Source organism: Arthrobotrys flagrans (genome assembly GCF_004000055.1).
Source record: "Arthrobotrys flagrans strain CBS H-5679 chromosome Unknown unitig_1, whole genome shotgun sequence".
NCBI classification, from domain to species: domain Eukaryota; kingdom Fungi; phylum Ascomycota; class Orbiliomycetes; order Orbiliales; family Orbiliaceae; genus Arthrobotrys; species Arthrobotrys flagrans.
This window is the reverse complement of record NW_027137556.1, coordinates 679,658-695,108: the sequence shown is the minus strand read 5'-3', so window position 1 is coordinate 695,108 and position 15,451 is coordinate 679,658. Positions and strand designations below refer to the sequence as shown.

The 15,451-nt window shown below is 47.7% G+C and overlaps 8 protein-coding genes across 8 annotated transcripts; 3 read left to right on the top strand and 5 right to left on the bottom strand.

Moving 5' to 3' along the window:
• Positions 1-43: 43 nt before the first annotated feature.
• Positions 44-1,057, bottom strand: DFL_008180 (uncharacterized protein; the record flags this gene model as incomplete). Its single annotated transcript, XM_067637878.1, has 1 exon — positions 44-1,057. One exon carries the CDS (start codon positions 1,055-1,057, stop codon positions 44-46), a length of 1,014 nt encoding a protein of 337 aa, XP_067485823.1.
• A 680-nt stretch (positions 1,058-1,737) lies between these two features.
• DFL_008179 (uncharacterized protein) lies at positions 1,738-2,090 on the bottom strand (the record flags this gene model as incomplete). Its single annotated transcript, XM_067637876.1, has 2 exons — positions 1,738-1,974; positions 2,028-2,090. The coding sequence occupies 2 exons, from the start codon at positions 2,088-2,090 to the stop codon at positions 1,738-1,740; spliced, it is 300 nt and encodes a 99-aa protein (XP_067485822.1).
• Positions 2,091-2,477: 387 nt separating this feature from the next.
• Positions 2,478-3,011, top strand: DFL_008178 (uncharacterized protein; the record flags this gene model as incomplete). Its single annotated transcript, XM_067637875.1, has 1 exon — positions 2,478-3,011. The coding sequence occupies one exon, from the start codon at positions 2,478-2,480 to the stop codon at positions 3,009-3,011; it is 534 nt and encodes a 177-aa protein (XP_067485821.1).
• Positions 3,012-3,502: 491 nt separating this feature from the next.
• DFL_008177 (uncharacterized protein) lies at positions 3,503-4,795 on the top strand (the record flags this gene model as incomplete). The annotated part of the gene is made up of 6 exons (XM_067637874.1): positions 3,503-3,592; positions 3,659-3,808; positions 3,881-3,960; positions 4,037-4,284; positions 4,348-4,484; positions 4,544-4,795. 6 exons carry the CDS (start codon positions 3,503-3,505, stop codon positions 4,793-4,795), a joined length of 957 nt encoding a protein of 318 aa, XP_067485820.1.
• Positions 4,796-5,073: 278 nt separating this feature from the next.
• Positions 5,074-7,248, bottom strand: DFL_008176 (uncharacterized protein; the record flags this gene model as incomplete). The annotated part of the gene is made up of 12 exons (XM_067637873.1): positions 5,074-5,169; positions 5,253-5,407; positions 5,477-5,889; positions 5,947-6,103; positions 6,163-6,263; positions 6,326-6,466; positions 6,525-6,573; positions 6,633-6,765; positions 6,821-6,835; positions 6,892-6,958; positions 7,051-7,146; positions 7,211-7,248. 12 exons carry the CDS (start codon positions 7,246-7,248, stop codon positions 5,074-5,076), a joined length of 1,461 nt encoding a protein of 486 aa, XP_067485819.1.
• Positions 7,249-8,856: 1,608 nt separating this feature from the next.
• On the top strand, positions 8,857-13,218 carry DFL_008175 (uncharacterized protein; the record flags this gene model as incomplete). The annotated part of the gene is made up of 13 exons (XM_067637872.1): positions 8,857-9,093; positions 9,158-9,187; positions 9,259-9,323; positions 9,386-9,682; positions 9,735-9,861; positions 9,924-10,149; positions 10,213-10,272; positions 10,339-10,470; positions 10,532-11,433; positions 11,497-11,980; positions 12,033-12,202; positions 12,268-12,548; positions 12,606-13,218. The coding sequence occupies 13 exons, from the start codon at positions 8,857-8,859 to the stop codon at positions 13,216-13,218; spliced, it is 3,624 nt and encodes a 1,207-aa protein (XP_067485818.1).
• A 209-nt stretch (positions 13,219-13,427) lies between these two features.
• Positions 13,428-13,908, bottom strand: DFL_008174 (uncharacterized protein; the record flags this gene model as incomplete). The annotated part of the gene is made up of 2 exons (XM_067637871.1): positions 13,428-13,657; positions 13,719-13,908. 2 exons carry the CDS (start codon positions 13,906-13,908, stop codon positions 13,428-13,430), a joined length of 420 nt encoding a protein of 139 aa, XP_067485817.1.
• A 432-nt stretch (positions 13,909-14,340) lies between these two features.
• Positions 14,341-15,222, bottom strand: DFL_008173 (mitochondrial 37S ribosomal protein mS23; the record flags this gene model as incomplete). Its single annotated transcript, XM_067637870.1, has 2 exons — positions 14,341-14,734; positions 14,831-15,222. 2 exons carry the CDS (start codon positions 15,220-15,222, stop codon positions 14,341-14,343), a joined length of 786 nt encoding a protein of 261 aa, XP_067485816.1.
• Between the last annotated feature and the right edge of the window lie 229 nt (positions 15,223-15,451).

Below are 15,451 nucleotides of genomic sequence, written 5' to 3'. Positions count from 1 at the left end.
TAAGACAGGGAAACGGTTGAATAGGTTTTAATATTATATCGTATCATGTACCGAAGTTTTCACGGGCTTGCGTTTGGCTATCGGTGGCCCTTATTCCCCGAAGCACTCGGTACGTAAGCTTTCTCTCAGCGATGTCCAGGACGTTCTGGAGATGAGGGCTCAAGGCCCACCCTTCCTGTGCTATACGGCCGCGTAGGATATCCGACTTCTCCCGGTCGCCCACGGTAGCGTAGAGCATGATCATCGCGCTGTATGTATGGGTCGTTGGAGGGATGCCGTGTTCCAACATTGCCTCCCAGATCCTTTCGGAGGTATCCAGGTCGCCGTGGAGAGTTGACGCCTGAAGCAGCGAGTCCCAGGTCAAGCTGGTTGGGTGGGGCAAGTCATCAAAGTCGATCATATCTTGTACGATTCCGAGAGCCAATCCCAGATTCGGCTTGTACCTGGCAACCGCCGACACAATGCAGGCGATGAAGTGTTCGCTTGCGATCTGGAATTGCGGTATGCGGTCGTTGTTCCTGAGGAGACCTATGTATCTCCTGTAGATGGTTAACGCATACCTCGAACCCTCCAAATTACCTGCGACCGTTCTGAGATAAGAATTTAGCATGATTGTCAACGTCCCGATTGTTGGCTCGAGGAGCGCGTTCTGAGAGGTCGACGTACCCCGCCGGGCGGGAAGAGGTAATTCTAAAAGGTTTAGCGCAAAAGGCTTAAAGAAACGCCCGTAGAGGTTGCAGAGGTCCCAATAGCTTGCGTTTTCTTTGTGGGTTTCCACCAGCATGACAGCTGTAACGAAAAAGCTGTTTGACAGGGGACGCAGACCCCGTTTATGAGCGTCGTTGTAGGTAATATCGAGCCTACTACTATCTCCGAGCCGATGGTACATCAGAAATACCGCAGAGATCACATCCAATGGCAGCGCAACTCCGGTTTGGTTTTCGTAGTCTCTCGTGAGCATGTGTACGCTGTTAGCGTCGTTGACTCCAGCTGCTGAATATACCAAGAGTTTGTATATAAGAGGATCCATCCGCCCGAAGGAAGAGAAGAATCCCATGACGTCCGATTTGTGTATCGGGATGCCGGCCCGGTACAGTTTGAGAAACAATCGCCGAAATTGCCATGTCCGGAGTATCAAAGATTTGTCATTCCTTGCGGGGGAAAGTGCAAGCTTCTGGAATACCTGCAAAGCTTGGACGAACATTCCAGCTTCCGAGAGAGTGTGTAGGATGCTGAGAAGTATTCTATCCGGGACCTCTGATTTGCTGAGCAGCAAAATATCGTATAGACGGAAGGTAGATCCCGGAGACAGGAGGTGAAGGAGGAACTTGGCCCTGGAGGCGCCAATCTTGATAGGATCAAACCCATACCCAAATCGACACCGGCACATGTGTATGAGGATGTCCAAGATGCGTTCGGCTCGCGATCTCGAAGATGCAAACGAAATGGTCTTGGAACGAAAACGTTTATGAATATTCTCAATGCACCAGATCAGAACCTTGGAGCTGGCATTCAAATCCACGGGCCATTTCCGAGAAGTAGCAGCAGCGGACAAATACCCTTCAAGGACACGGAGTAGGATTCGATCTCTGCCCGTGGAAGCAAGGTATGCACCTACTACGGGTAGTCGAAACGTATCCAAGCCCCCACGCCATTGAACCGCAATCGACTCAGAATTGTGTCCTCCCGACAACAATTGACCACACAGCCGTCTCCTATGGCTAGCGACGAGATATTCTACAGGTGTTCTTTGACAAGGCTTCCAATGCTCAAAGTATTGGATTGTTTCTTGTTTCCGGTGCTCTCGGTCGCAGCGCGGTTCCAGTTTGGGCCCCTTAATCGCGGCCCTTGTAACTTGCGTATATCGGTGGGGATGATATGTAGCTTTGCATAGGCTTCCATTATCGCCCTGCTTGATGGGAGAATGTCCAAGGTCTGCCGCCTGAGGGGCCCAGGCTGGGCGTATAAATAGTCCTTGGGATAACGTTAAATTGGCATGTAAATATTTTAGAAGAAGTGGTAGCTACCTGAGCAACAATGAAAATTTCGAGTTTGCGGGGGCCTGAGATAAGTAGCGGGTAGGTGTACATGTACTCTGGCTACCTCGGCATACATATAAGTGCGAATTATTCCGGGCCCTAGGGCAGTTCGAAAGGGATCATTATCTGAGTTTGCTTGGGTAAGTAATTATAATCGATGATACGTTCCCATAGAATCGGTAAATTGGGTGGGAGCTTTTTTTTTTTTTTTTAACAAAAAAAGAAGAAGTGGAATAATAATTTAAAAGATAAAAAAAAAAGAAAAAGAGCGAACAAAGGCCTAAACCAAAAATCCATGTATGCAGGTACAAAATACCACCCTGATTAACCAGGTCGGAAAAGTCGCATAGCAGGAAATCGCCCCAGCACAAACTCCTCTACTACACCATACCACATCCCGAACCGAGAACGAATTAACTCAAGATCCCAAGGCTCAAGATGGACACAGCCCTAGAATCGCAAGCTCTCGCGCGAAAAGATCGGCTAGCAAAACTTCGCAGCCTCAAGCGGAAACAAGAAGAACACGATGCTATCGGTTCCGAAGCCGCGCAGGAAACCGAGGCTGGTGAAGTGTCAACAATCGTCCTCTCTGGCAGAAACTACGATGTACAGACCAAAGCTCCCAGGCTCGGCTTCGATACTGCGCCCTCTGATAACCAGGAAACTCTGGAGTCTCGAGCAGAGAACATAGCTGCCGAGGCTAGGATCGCATTGAAGGACGAGGAAGAAGCGGGCCTGGCGATTGACCTCCTCTCACTGCAGCCAAAGAAACCTAACTGGGATTTGAAGCGTGATGTTGACCAGAAACTCTCGCGATTGGACCTGATGACGAACAATGCCATAGCCAGGATTCTTCATAACAGTATCTTACAGGCGAAAGCTGGAGCCGCCCACAACGACGAGAACCTCGCCGAACTTGTAAGGCAGAGAGAGGATGAGGAAGCAAATATGGCCGAGAGCGATGTCATGTGAGGAGAACATTGGGAGGTTCGTTATCAAACGGAACCTTTGAACTTGTGTACGATAGTCCTGATGCCCAAGTAGTCAAGTGTTTAAAATACGAAGCGATCACTCCTGTATTGCGGGATTTGAATTCTCACATCAATGATCTTTGAATTGGATAGTATCTTTGCATATAATATCAATAACCAAGTGGGTATCCTAGCTCCCCAAGAAGCCTGAAAGTAAACGCTAAACTTGGTCTAGCCGTATAGCGCACATTCCTTCTGGTTGTGAGACCGAGATCTATGTAAGGGTCTCCCAGAAGTCGACAAACAATATCCTGATACGGTGTGTTGGGTCAAAAGTTGTCGTTCAACGTCGGGTCTTGGCGCACAACACACAGGCCGGTAGACGTTGGGTTCCAAAAAAGGTTTTCCCACATTGGATTGGATCATTATTGATTCTTCGCTACCATACCTCCATATCACACCCGCCTGCTACCCACGAAACCCTCTCCGACCATGGACCGAGAATCATTCATACATCTAACGAAGCCCGTAGCGGCTGGCTCCACCACGGCAAGCCCACTTCAGGTGGTCATTTATGCACAGGTACCCCGAAAACCCTATTCTAAAACTTGTCTCGTGGACTGTCGATTCTAAAATATCGTCACCTAGGCATTGTTCGCAATTCTCGACCATTCTTTACGACGAAGCCCCGATCAAGAAAGGGTAATCGGAACGTTGCTGGGAGTGAGGTCTGAGGATGGTTCCGAAATCGAAATACGAAACTGTTTTGCGGTTGGCCACAATGAAAGCCAGGAGCAGGTTGGTCGCTCAAACAAAAAACTCTGATATTTCCTGGCTCCTAAACTAGAGGACTGATCCCTCGCGTAATAGGTCGAAGTCGATATGGATTACCATAAGCAGATGTACAACTTACATCTAAAGGCAAATCCAAAGGAAGTTCTTGTTGGGTGGTATGTTGTACATTCCATTTCCATCAGAGCTTCGCTGTGACCAATCAAGATAACCTCATCTTATTATCCGTGACAGGTACGCCACTTCGCCAGAGCTAAACACCTTCAGCGCCCTCATCCAAAACTTCTATGCTTCGAACGGTGATGGCACCCACCCATACCCCGCAGTACATCTTACAGTATCTTCAAACCCCGGAAAAGATATCACCTGCCGCACGTATATATCTTCTTCCGTTGGCACCACGGCCGACAGAGCAGCAGACAGTTGTCTCTTTGTTCCGGTCCCTTATGAGATCAAATATGCCGAGACTGAGCGTAATGCATGTGAGTGTCTCTATCCGCAATTGGTGGCTGCCCTCTTTGCTCACAAATTGTCACTGCGCCTAGTGGAATCATTGTCGTTGGGCAAGTCTTCGCCGGACCGACAAGTCAGTAACATCGTCGATATACATAGCTTGGAAGCCGGCATTGTTGAGCTCTTGGAAATGGTCGGTCGGGTGAGCAACTACGTATCGCAAATCCTGGTATGTGACTCCTGTGCGGCCTCTTGGTTAGAAACCGGACTCTAACGTATCCCTCGCAGGCTGGCGAAACTCTTCCCTCGGTTGCCATCGGACAAGCGTTGTTAAACACCCTTAACTTGGCTCCAAAAGTCGATGCGTCTGAGCTCGAGAAGCTCTTCAACACCCATCTGCAAGATGTCTTGCTTGTATCTTACCTCGCAAATACAATCCGAACCCAAATCGATCTTTCCAACAAACTTGCTAGCGCGGTAGGAACTATCACAGCACCACCGAAGACGGATCATAAACGACAGCAGAGGGAACGAGATTAAACATTCGGAACAAAATGCAGGGCTCATCTGTTCTAGGAAATGAATCTTTTCAGAGGCTGAAGCATAGCCTGATGTAATGATATTCAGCATCGCACTCAGATAAACATCCTTAGCGTTCCCAAGCCCCACACACGTACATTATCTTTAGTTTATCGCCATTAAACTTCTAGTATACTTTTTTTGTAATTATCGCTGGAGTTGGGTTTAATGAAAAGCCTGGCGGGAATCCCACCAACCTATACGCTTGTGGCCGCAAGCATCTAGGGCTGGAATTACATTTAAACCAAGGTGCTTCTCCAAATAGCTTCCAACACCGCCATCATGCAGAGATATTTCCTCATCTGATCCCATCCCCCCCTCTTTGCTAAATCCAACTGGAATATTTCGAGCAGTGTATGTACATTTCATACACGACAAGCTTGAGTTTGATTTTGTAGAAAAAGAGCAGTGCACTGACCATTCGTGCGATATTTCTGGGTCTCAATAGCCCACCGTTGTGGGCGATAATCTCCTTCTCTTCATCGAAGACCGCGCGAGAACAGTAGTCCGCCATGATTAGGAAAGTCCGTTCGGGTCCGATACTGCTCTGTAAGCTCTCATCTAAGCTTCGGGCTTCAGGTCATACGTGTCAGCACTTGTTTCGGTTTTCCACTGTTATACTCAAGTGCGAGGATGACATACTGAGGTCGTTTGTTTTGAGAATCAGTAAAATAATACGGGGTACATTCGCGAGTAGCTGTATAAGTTGGGAGAGCATCCCATCTGTCATTGCGGCTGCAATGTGCTCCTTTTCGGTTTTAGAACGAACGGTCGACACGGACGCTTTCGCAGCGATGAAATCTCGCCCTGTGATCGCACTTGCGAACAACGGGAATTGTTCCGCTGTGATACCCGCGACTTCCGATGCGTAAACGCGCATGCGTTCTTCGTCTCCGTCCAAAACAGCTAACCATAGTTTGGCATAACTCCGGCGCGTACCGAGCGGGATTTCTCGGTAAAGGCCGTGATCGTAAAGTATGATGTCGAAATTGTGACCTTTTCGACTTTTATTGGGCCGGATCGCCAAATTACCATGGTGCGGATCACAATGCAAACTATTCGAAAAATTAGAAAGCATATTTCACGATGTTGTGGAGAATTAGGATGCTTACGGTGCATTGTTTCCGAAAATCATCTCGTTGAAGATATGTGCGAGAGATGCCGAAACTTCATCCCTAGATATACCGGCTCGATCAAGCGAGGCTAGGTCATCAACACGATAGCCACGTAGGTACTCTAGAACCAATATTCGCTTTTTTGCCCAAACAACTAAGTGGTTACTTATTATTAGAAAACAGTCCATAGTCTGAGGTCCAGAGTAATCTCACCCCTAGGGACTACGAGAGCTGTATTGGGAACATTTCTGAAATGTTCCGTCACCCGATATATGTTTTTCGCTTCTTCTTCGAAATCAAGTTCCACCGGTAGGCTTTGAAACAATTTTTAGTACCGTTTAAAAACCCTGAAGTTCATATTTCGAAGAAAGCTTACGAGAGTTCCATTTCTTCGCTGAGCCAATCCATCGGGTATTCCGGGAAAAAGAACTTGATGTTTGTTAAAGCAAACCGTGTTAAGGCAAGGTCAAGAGGGACCCACTCGGCGAGCGAGGGATGCTGCAGCTTCACTGCAACCCTGCATCTAGTTTAGCTAACAATATTTCAGCGGAAACTAAAGGGGGGGGGTAACTTGCTCTTCACCACTCTCCCGAAGCCGGGCCCTGTGAACCTGAGCCAAGGATGCTTTTAGGGAAATCAGCCCTATCCGATAGACACGCAGAGAGTATGTGAGTCGGGCTTACCGGTGCCTATTGGATCCTCGTCGAATTCGCTAAAAAGTTCCGATATAGTACGTCCTGTATCTTGTTGGATCATCCGGTCTATGTCTTCGATTGATGATTTCGGACATCTGTCTTGCAGAGGGATGAACGTAGACTTGTATCGTTAGCTGTTGGGATTGGAGCGTATTGTGTAGAGGAAACACACGTACCGTCCATTCTATAGGCTAAAAATTGCGCTTTAGCACAGGTTGATTGTATCGCCCAATTCAGGGGAGCTCACCAATAGATATGTCATACTTGAAAGATGCTGGCCCAATTTGATAAATATTGAACCATTCTTCTCCATCCTAGTCCGACAAACTGTTTAACATTACGACAATACTCTTCTTCTTCTTCTTCTCTTTTTCATAACGGAAAGAGGGTTGGAGTGTTGGCTTACACGTTGAGCGCACGTTGAGCGCATCTCTGGTGGCATGCGCTGAGTGAGGATGCGTAGTCAGGCGAGTCATTGTCTAAAGCCAAGGTATGCCGATAGCTGCGATATGAGACGTGAGTCGTTCTGAGATGATGTCGTACGATTTTTCTGATGTACTACTGACTCTTGAATGCACCTGGCGGTCGCGGATGCCACACGCATGGTCCTTTCAAGCGCCATTGCAGCATGGTATGGACTTTCTGACACATATGAACCAATTACAATGGCAGCCAAAGAGATGCCGGCGAGTACCCATTTGGGCCTGACAGCTCGGGCCTTCGATCTCGGAATTGTGATATAGAATGCCTTTGTGGCCGAGGGTGCATTCCGAAAGTTTCTGAATCCAGCGAAACAACCAGAGCGTGAGATGCTAGGGAGAATCGTATAGATTGGAAAGCAGTGGGTAGAGAGCTGAGGCCTGCGCAAGGCGCGGATGGCGAATGGAGCTCTGGCTGGCAACATCCATTCGACAACTATAGTCGTATGGTTAGCAAAGGTATCGTTTAGTTACGTAGATCGGTAGACTCCGGATTGAGATATTGATAGATACTTTGGGTAAAACAGAATGCATTGGGATAATAGCCTTACCAACTGGGCTGATTGATCTAATATCCCCCCAATCTTCGAGATGGGACCTTTTATTTCCTTTCTTTTTTCACTTTTTTGTTTTTCACTTTTCTCTCTCTTTCTTTCTTTCTTCCCTTCCGTCTTTCCTTCCTTCCTCGAAACGGGTTATTTGTCGCGAGAATGGAGTCGGGATTTGATTTGATTTGAAATAAAAATAAATAAATAAATTTATCTATTCCAGTATTTACTTTAATTATTGTATCCTCTTAAGTAGGTAGGTACTAAGAAGTAGGTGGGTACCTAGGTAAGTACTTAGACAGGTACTAGCTAAGGGACGTATCGATGTTTTTTTTTTTCTTGTTGGATTTCCGACTACTAGGATTCTGCATCAAAAGGTTTTGACGCTCCGAAGTCCGGGGATGGATGAATGGGATTTTACCCGGCCAAGAAATGCTCCCGAGCACATGTAAATAAGTACTTAATTACTTCTTACCACTTCAAGCTTCACATATTAATACTCCAACCTCCGGTTTGTAGGCGGATTACTTGCTTTAACTATTCCGTATGTGAATACCCGTTTCACACGTGAGCGACATGGCAAAATTAAACTGTCGCTCGTGTGAGGGTCGAATGGTGCAGGGCGAGGTCTCTTGGCGGGCCCAACGCTTCATCCCACCAGTAGGATGCAGCTTAAGCCAGAAGTATTGCTTGACCTCGACCTTAGATTCGAACATGGAATTGTACTGCGGGGTCAAACCCGTTCGATGCACACTTAATTAATGCATGGGTGTCTGTGCTGTGTTTTTGGACAGACTCGTGGGTAAGTGAATAAATCTCGAGTACTTCATATATCCGGACCCTTCATAACCCCTCACTCCGCTTATCGTTTTGTGCACTGACTTGGTATCACCGCAATCCGCCCCGCCTAGGCCGGTCATAGAGCAGCGTATACATCGCAGACATCGAACGGCTGTTAAAGGACCAATGTGAAGAAGAAGAATCTACAAGCCTACACTTCAGCAAACCCATTTTCAATATACCATTCCTGCTCTTGTTGTCACAAGCCATGCACACGTCATATACTCGGTGCCAGATCAGTCGCCAGACTCGACTCTACGCCTAAGCCGTCCTGTATACGCATCAGTTATAAACCCGCACTTTTTTTTAAAAAAGAGCCTGCCAAGGTACCTTTACTCTTTCGATATGGTTGACGCAGCAGAAATGGCGGAGTCCAGGTCGTCAAAATCTCAAGCCGCCTCGAACGAAGGCAAGAGGCGGCGGGGTAGCTCCTCCCTCTCGGATTACACGCTTGGGGATTGCCTTGGGCGTGGCGCGTCGGGGTCGGTCTATCGGGCCATTAACTATACTACCGGAGAGACTGTTGCGATCAAGCAAATACGGCTTTCAGATCTGCCACACAGCGAGCTGGGCGCTATTATGGTAGGTGCAATCGTTACCATTGATACGTTAGCCAAAATCGCTAATGTGGTGCCGTGATATTTAGCGGGAAATTGATCTTCTAAAAAATCTAAACGTACGTCCCTTTTGCCCAGCGTTAAACATCCGTTTCCGTGAAGGGCTCAACGCTAAATCCTCTGAATTTAGCATCCCCACATCGTTCAATACCACGGATTCGTCAAATCGGTCGACTCTCTGTATATCATCTTGGAGTATATACCAATCCCAACAAATAAGGCTTGTCCCCCCGGTGTTAGAACTAACGCCTCCTTAGGTTTTGTGAAAACGGATCTCTCCATAGCATTTGCAAAAACTTCGGAAAGTTCCCGGAGCATCTCGTTGGGAGGTATACCGGACAGGTCCTCGACGGTCTCTTCTATCTCCATGAACAGGGTGTCATTCATAGAGACATCAAAGGAGCCAACATATTGACTACCAAAGAAGGTCACATAAAGCTGGCCGATTTTGGCGTCGCTACTCGAGCGAACGATGCTACGGTCGTTGGGACACCTTATTGGATGGCACCAGAGGTCATAGAGCTTGTTGGTGCAACCACAGCGTCTGACATTTGGTAAATAAATACTGGTCATATTGTGTGGGCCTTTGTTAATACTAGATACTAGGAGTGTAGGCTGTACAGTTATTGAGCTTCTCACCGGTGACCCTCCATACTACGACCTGAGTCCCATGCAAGCCCTTTTTCGCATCGTAAGCGATGACCATCCAAGTTTGCCCGAAGGCGCTTCCCCAGTAAGCAAAGCCCTTCCTAGCTCCGACCGAAACCTTTTCTTAATACAAACTTGGAGCATCAGGCCGTTCGCGACTTCTTAATGCAATGCTTTCAAAAAGATCCCAACCTTAGGGTTTCCGCGAGGAAGCTTCTCAGACATCCCTGGATTGTGAAGACAAGGCCGGTGTCAAAGGAGCCGAATCCCAAATACGTGGACGACGTGAGAAGTGTCCAGCAGTGGAACGAAGCATTGAAGATGCCTCTTGACGCACATGGTGCCCGCTCCAAGCCAGCACCTTCTCAGCAGGGTAATTCGCAGCAAAACTATCACGGAGCGTTGAAACGTGTATAGAGCTGATATCTTTTTCTAGTATCGCAGTCCAAAGCGGACCCGGCCAACAAAGATGGATTTGCTGCCCTCCAAGAATCTTGTATGAACCAATTCTTGTTAGCGGCACTTTGACATACAGGCAAGGAGACTTACACCATTGCTATAGCTTTTGACGATAACTGGGACGATGATTTTACCCCCTCTATAAATTCTAGTAGCTTTGATCTTACACATTTGAAATCACACGATGCATTTGGTGGCCATTCCGTTTGCCGAAACCAACCAAGCGGCGAACAAGGTAGGCGGACTACCCCACTACCACCTTCTGATTTGACCCTGCCGCTGAGAAGAACTTTTAGCGACATATCTTGGATATTTTGCTCAAGAAGATGACAACATGGATACGATCAAGCCCAAGAAAACAAATCTCTTGAAAGCGCTACATATCGAACAAGGCAAGAACAAATCTCGCCCGAATACGTCGGCTTCGGCAACCTTATCGGAGTCATATCCTCCAGGAGGGAAATCACTATTCCCATCTTTGTTTGCGGGCCGCCTGACCAGTGAGAGTATCGAAGATGTAGAAGACTTTGATATAGATGACCTAGAGAATCCGTTTGCCTTAAAACAGGAGCAGGGTCTGTCAAGGATGGCCTCAAGGAAGCCGACAGATAAATTTCGGCGAAGTCATTCTAACGAGGTAGCCGAACACTCTCGTATTTCCGGGGATAGTCGATTGCTGAAACTAGGGTCAAAAGACGACTCTTCACTCGATGAGCTCAAAGTGGCAGCAAAAATCCACAAGTACACAGAGGCGGAAGAAGAAGAAGATTTCTCGGATATATTTTGGGCACCAGACTCACTTGGCCCGAAGCACGAGGGAGCTTCAAGAAAGAGCAACCTAGTCTTGGCGCCCAAGGGTACTGACCCAAAGATCGGTCTGTTCGATGAGTACGAAGAAGACGATCCCTTTTCCGAACTCGAAGAAGGCCTCACAGAGCTAGATCTCGATGCCAACATCGCTCGAGATCAACATGCCCGCCTATGCACTGAGGTTTCCAGTCATATCGAATCTCTGAAATCCCAGCACACGGGGATTTTTCTAGAGGATACGACGGCCAAACTCCTCGGGATCCTCTTGGATTCCCCGGAAACGAAAACAGCAGTTATTGCTTCTCACGGGCTTCTCCCTATACTTGAAGTGCTAGAGTCCGGCCGGAACCGAGAAGTCAACATCACACTTCTCCGAGTCATCAACGCGGTAAGCTAGCATGTTTATTCGGTTTCTTGAAGGCGCTTATAGGTATTAACAGTGTATGGATAGCTCACTGTTGATGACATTGAATTGCTCGAGAATCTCTGCTTCGTGGGGGGTATACCTACAATTACAAAATTCGCAACGAAACACCATCACAAAGAAATTCGACTAGAAGCCGCGATATTCATACGTCAGATCTGCCATATGTCAAAGTTGACTCTTCAGATGTTTGTCAGCTGCGGGGGCTTGAATGTGCTTGTAGAATTGATCGAGGACGATTATTCCACCCACAAGGAGCTTGTCCTCACCGGCATCGAGGGTGTAGTGGATGTTTTCAAACTCCAGGGTTCTACACCGAAGAACGATTTTTGTCGGATCCTCTCCCGGAATATGGTTTTGCGCCCACTATCTCTAGTTCTCTCCCAAATATGCAAAGAAAGGGAAGATAGATACGAAGTCTATTGTGAAAAAATTGTCAACCTTTTTTACCTCTTTTCGCAAGCGGAGAACCAGGTCAAGGAAGCTATCGCGGACAGGGTGACATTGAAGAGTGAGTGCTGGAGTCCTTGCGTCTTGGTTGAGCTCATCTCACATTATCACAGGGATATTAAAGGATCTCCCCGACCTCCCGCTTACCTGTCAGATTACCTTCCTCAAGTTCTTGAAAAATCTGTCGATGCTATCAACGACCCTCGATATATTGCAAAACGCGAACGCAATCGAGGTTTTGATCGAGATGCTCTCCGAGAATACACACAAGCCCCAATTTAAAGTTCGTCACATCCCCAGCTGGTATTTATTTAATTATAGGAAACTGATTTGGGCATACGTTCATAGGAACTATCGAATCAAATACTCAGTATTATGTTTAATCTGTGCAGACACAGCAAGTCAAGACAAGAGGAGGCTGCCATCAATGGAATCATTCCCGTCTTGCAGAAGATTGTGCGAACCGATCGGCCTTTGAAGGAGTTCGCGCTCCCGATACTTTGTGACATGGCGCACTCGGGTAGGCTGGGCCGAAAATATCTTTGGCAGAATAATGGCTTGGAATTCTTCGTATCGTTGCTCTCCGAGCCTTATTGGCAAGTTGCCTCGCTGGAGGCGATTCTCGTGTGGTAGGTTATATCGATGCCTAGCTTACGAACCCATTACTAAACATCTTTGGCAAATAGGTTACACGAAGAACCGGCACAGATAGAGGAGAGGCTCCTTCAGTCTAATGCAACCCGTGCCCTCGTCAGCTGTTTCACCGGATCTAAAACGAACACCTTTGAAAACATCTTGGAGCCGTTCCAGAAGCTATGTCGATTAAGTGGACCGATTGCTCGCGCAATGGGGCATCCGGACTTTTTCGAGCGTGTCTTGCAGAAGCTCACTCACCCGAAGGCCGTGGTGAGGCTGAGTTTACTCAGGATTGTCCGTAGTATTTGTGATGCAAACGGAGACCAGGAAGACCTGTTGACCCGGAGCGGACTGTTTCCGATGATCCTCTGGCTCGCGGACAATGATGGTGCAATCTTAGTGCGCAATATTGCGAGTGAATTCGTCAAAACACGCAAGAACCAATTGCAATCCGGCAGAAATCACAAATACCACGCCTCCCCCGTCCCCACCACTCCGAGATCGATGGGTATATTTCGTGCGTCATCGAATTTAAGCCGGCCAAGAAAACAGGCAGACTACTCGCCCATCTCCCCTGATATTGATGGAAGCAAGGAAATGGGTCTGAAAGCAAACAAGACCGGTCTGAAGATAGAGAGGCGAAAACGACAGCAATCAACATGAAATGATATCAAATGACAGCGAAGTGCCTTGGCAATTGTGGTTGAGAAAATTGTATATTCGGTGCATGTGGTGCCCGCAAGCTAGCTAGATTCCGGCTTGAGCGATACCCTGATGGTCTTTCATTTATCCGCAATCCTTCTTCTTATAATTAACCGAACCTCGGAAGTACCCGTGGATATCCTGCTGTCGCGGGAAGCTTCCCAGATCCTTCAAGAGCTCGGCTTCTGTCGATTCGGGGTTTTCTCGTAGGCATTCTTCCGCCGTTGGCCCCTGCCTTTATGGTTTTGACACGAGTGACCTTTGCGCTGTTCTCCGCTTCCTGATGGGTTACTCTCGCTTGTCGGTTGATGGTCATCACCTCCTTCGGATGAACTTGATGAGTCTGATTCTTCGCTCGATGATTCTCCAAACTCCCGTGGTTTGTTGTAGATGCAACATACTGTAGAACATCCATATTAGCTGGTAGGCACCAGAATGCTACCTCGGGTGGTTTGGACTACTTTTGGTCTTTTTGCGACCCAACCCTTCGTTGTCAACAACTTCCTCCGTCCAGGTCACTCGCCGTCGTTCCGCGTGCGCACCACGCAGGCGTAGAATCCCATCCGACGAGCCTGCCAAGGGTACCTGTTCCGTAGTTATAGTCGTTGATGATGATGGCTGATCTCGTATTGCTGCGCTTGAACCTTCCATGGTGAATGAGGGCCAAGGGGTGTGGGATATGTGCACGGGTGATGTTTTGCGTATTATCAAATGGCGTTGTTGTGAGAGCTTGTTAGGTGGTGTGTGTATCAAGCAGCCGGGCAGCATGTAGCCTCCGTTTCAGCGAGTGTCTCGATAGCATGTAATCAGTAAGCAATCAATCTGTAGCACTTGATTACTTAAGCACTTATCTCCTCCAACGCCACACATCGGTTATTAAGCCCGCGCGACTGACCGGGCCTGCATGTGATATCAAATCAATCTGACATTGGAAGAGCCGCGCGCATCCATCGATAATACATGCGAACATTGAATGAGGTTGGCCTTTGCGCTGTTTAAAACTGATGGCTATAATTCCTTATGATATAATACAAATATTCTTTATCTACATTGCAAAGCTCCGTTTCAAAAATTAGCATTCGATCAAGTCCCCTGCGCATTCGATGGCTCCGTCGGGCTTGTGGGCGTTTCCGGGGCACCGGTCAATCCAGGTGTATCGGTAGTCGCGTCTTCATCCCCAACATCTGTGTCGATACTTCCGGGGTTGGCCATAGCCTCGATCCTTTGTTGTCTCCTTGCGACCGCTTCTTGTGCCTTGACTTTCCAGGCCAATAATGCTTTCTCTTCCAGTTCGAGCCCCACTTGCAGGTGTGATTTGCCAAAGAATGCGCCAACGGACCTCGCCTCCTCCGCAGCGATTCTTCTTTCGATATCTGATCGCATTCGCAGCCTATAGAATTCCTTCCTTGCCACGTCATATGCTGCAGACTTTGATAACTTTTCATTCTCCATCAGCCACATTTGCCTTTGGATAACACTGAAGATAACCGTAGTTACCATGTTAGCTCATTCCGATGCAAACCTGTCAAGAAAGAAGAGCGATGGGAGCAATCCTTCACCCTAACCAACTTACCTCTCACCGTCAAGAGCCTTTCCAGGCTGCTGTAACCTGCTCCAGTCGTAATTCAAGCCGTCGTTTCCGCTATCTTCAACCAGTATCCTAGGACGGGCCAATTCCCAAGGATGGTCTGCGAAGAACGTTTTGCGAAGATCGTCCTCCGGATATTGGATATACCGTGGTCGGAAGAACTTCTTGCTCTTCTTCACCTTCCTACTTACGGCTTTGACGTCACCTTGTGGGGGGGTGTCGAATTCAACTGGAGTTGTTCTGATCAAAACGGTTGATGGCGGAACGGATGCAACGACTTGGTACCAAGGAGGCTCTTTTGTTAGGATCCCCAGCCGGAGTAGCTGGGTTGTTTCTTTGTAGACCCGGAGTGGCCTCGCGCCTTGAGAAAGGGCCATTTTATTTTTTGCGGCAGATTGGGCGTGCCAGGTATATGGTATCTTTAATTCGCATTGAAGATTCTTTCAGCATTGATCTTTGATAACCGGCTAGGAGCATATGAGCTTGCTTACTTACTTCTTGGTATGAAAGGGACAGTATTTACCCCTGTGGATGGAGGATTCGATATAGAATGGCCCCCAGAACCCCGTCCTGATGTATGCGGTTTGGTTCGCATCCAAGACAGTC